At 34.3% G+C, this 3,423-nt stretch overlaps 1 protein-coding gene across 1 annotated transcript; it reads left to right on the forward strand.

Annotated features, from left to right (window-relative positions):
* Positions 1 to 3,012: 3,012 nt before the first annotated feature.
* Positions 3,013 to 3,378, forward strand: LOTGIDRAFT_76857 (hypothetical protein; the record flags this gene model as incomplete). The annotated part of the gene is made up of 1 exon (XM_009045367.1): positions 3,013 to 3,378. A coding segment is annotated over one exon (366 nt), but the record flags the coding sequence as incomplete, so codon positions are not given.
* Positions 3,379 to 3,423: the final 45 nt, after the last annotated feature.

Genomic DNA, 3,423 nt, shown 5'->3' on the forward strand with positions numbered 1-3,423 from the left:
ACAGGCTGTGCACGTTACAGATCCCTTGAATTTGGAAATCGAAAAAGAGAAGTGCTTTTGTCGCTGTTCTAGCAAAATTTTCCTCACAACACACTGCATGGCGTTGCCCATCTTCATTAGCCCAATTACGTGCAGAGTTGGACGTAAAACTCCATTCATTTCAATTCCTGTTTATTTTGAAGCATAAATATAGAGCCTTATAATTCTGACCATATCATTCATTCATTCTAACCATATCATTCATTCATTCTAACCATATCATTCATTCATTCTAACCATATCATTCATTCATTCCAAACATATCATTCATTCATTCTAACCATATCATTCATTCATTCATTCTATCCATATCATTCATTCATTCTAACCATATCATTCATTCATTCTAACCATATCATTCATTCATTCTAACCATATCATTCATTCATTCTAACCATATCATTCATTCATTCTGACCATTTCATTCATTCATTCTAACCATATCATTCATTCATTCCAACCATATCATTCATTCATTCTAACCATATCATTTATGCATATTAACCATATCATTCATTCATTCATTCATTCCAACCATATCATTCATTCATTCTAACCATATCATTCATTCATTCCAACCATTTCATTTATGCATATTAACCATATCATTCATTCTTCCTAACCATATCATTCATTCATTCTAACCATATCATTCATTCATTCCAACCATATCATTCTTCCTAACCATATCATTCATTCATTCTAACCATATCATTCTTCCTAACCATATCATTCATTCATTCTAACCATATCATTCATTCATTCATTCTATCCATATCATTCTTCCTAACCATATCATTCATTCATTCTAACCATATCATTCATTCATTCTAACCATATCATTCATTCTATCCATATCATTCATTCATATTAACCATATCATTCATTCATTCTATCCATATCATTCATTCATATTAACCATATCATTCATTCATTCTATCCATATCATTCATTCTAACCATATCATTCATTCATTCTACCAATTATTGATATATACATTTTTTTCGATTTTTAGCTCCGATACCATCGTGTTGATTGCACGATATAAAATATCCGTCCAGCTAAATAACTGTTTATTTGAACATTACGGTACAATGACAATTTTATCAATTTTAATATGGTCAATATATTAAATGAATGTGCCGGTAACGCGAAAACAACAATTTATATCGGAATATAAAAATATATGGACTGTTAACGGACTGTTTTTTATTTGTGTGAAGGAAGTTAGTTATTTTATTCACTAGTTGGACAGTTGAAGGAACAACACTAAGATATCATCGTCTGAATTTCCAGAATATTATAACAATCGGTGAGTTTCTTTACAAATTCATTATCTCCTTTACATGTTCATTATCTACTGTACATGTTCATTATCTTCTTTACATGTTCATTATTCGTTGTAAGTTCATTATCTTTGCTTCTTGATTACCAAAGCCCCTCGTTGTCGTATTTATTATTCACAACCATAATAAAGCAGGGATATTTCAGCACATTGGGGGACTATTCAAACAAAAACACAAGAAGTTCGGTGGTGAAAGGCGTCGTTAGACTCAATCTTATTAAAACTAGATTACAATTTTGCATCTTTTTTTTCGATTTCTGATATTTTTAGTCTCAATGGTACTGTAACAAGTGACGGTCATTCCCAAAGTAGTAGTATTTTTTAACCAATCACGATCGTGTAGAACCTCTGAAGGAATTGTGGGATATCGAAACCTAAAATAAAGTAATATTACAGCCTCTTTGCATGTCTCTATCCCTCAATGTGTCGTTGCCACATGATACTGAAGACGTAATTATACCCATACCTTATAGTATTAATATTCTTTTTAATTTCAGATCATGGAACCAGGTTCACTCCAAAATTACAACATTCCAGAAATATTACAGCATTGGGCAAAGATTCATCCGAATTCAGAAGCATTTGTGTTTGTTGATAAGGATGATTTGAGGACCTCTCTAACGTGTAAGGAGATTTTAGACCATTCTGTGTATTTCGCCAGGCAGCTGAGAAAACTGGGTATAGAGCCTGGAGAAGTTATTTGTAGTCTGTTACCCGAATCTCCAAACACAATCGTCTCATTTTTTGGCACCATCCTTGCAGGTTGCGTCGTTCTAAATGGGAAGCTTCAACTTAAAGATGGCACTTTTTTGCTTCAAAACATCAATAAAACAAAAAGTCCAATTTTGATTATATCGTCTGATCCCAAAGACGAATATAGGAAATTATTTTCAGAGATAATCGACAATGGAGACGGCAATTCAGTTTCTTCAAAGACGCTTCCATTTCTCAAGCATGTCTTGTACACAGAGGTAAACCGAAATATTGGATTCAAATGGGCCAATCAACTACCAGAAAATAATGACGCAAATGATGACGTCATTTGTTACGATGGTAACGCCGATGCAGTCATAATGTTGACGTCTGGGACAACTGGTATGCCCAAAATGTTGGTTCACTCCCATTTAATGATGACATACTTACTAGAGACTGTACAACCGAAATGTAAAAACGGGATGTTGAATTGTTACTCATTAAGTTGGATACCAGGTTTACTAAGCCATTACCTATCTACAGGCTTGAAATCTGTTCACATAGACCAACGAAACCCTCCTTTGATTCCTTCCATTGGTCAATTTATTTATGACCTTTTAATTCAAGAAAAATGCGATTTAATATCAATAGAATATCTTTATTTAATGAAAGTTTTCATAGTGTTCGAAAATAAAGAAACACCTAAAGACTGGCCAGAACACATTGAATGTATTCTTTTGGGTCGACCACTTTCTTCCGCCGTCGTTGATCGATGTCTATCTCATTGCGATGTTGTACACAATTTTTATGGGTCTTCTGAAGCCGGTGGGATCACGAGTAAGAAGATAGATAAAAATACACCATATGAAGATTTTAACACAGGTGTTGCTCCTGCAGAGGCAGAGATTATCATCAGAGATGAGAATAATGTCCAGGTACCTCTCGGGACTATCGGCAATATCTATGTCAAAACAAAGGGGTTAATGAAAAGATATTTCGGTGACGAAAAACTCACAAATGACGCCTTTGACTCTAATGGGTTTTTTAATATGAATGATTCGGGATATTTCAATAAAAATGGCGATCTGATAGTTTTTGGTCGAACAAAAGACGTCATAGTCCGAGGTGAAGACTATTTTCATCCCACTTGGATCGAACAAGTTATCAGACGATGTCCAGAAGTTAATGACGTCATGGTAGTAAAGGTCCCGGATGTTGAGGAAGATCAAGAGATATGCGCATGCGTTGTGCTGGTTCCTGGATCAAAATACAGCGTGGAACAAATAGAAGAATTCTGTAAAAATAGTTTTGTACCTGATAATCTAGAACATGTATCAGCATGTCCA

This window comes from Lottia gigantea (assembly GCF_000327385.1).
Source record: "Lottia gigantea unplaced genomic scaffold LOTGIsca_1, whole genome shotgun sequence".
Lineage (NCBI taxonomy): Eukaryota > Metazoa > Mollusca > Gastropoda > Lottiidae > Lottia > Lottia gigantea.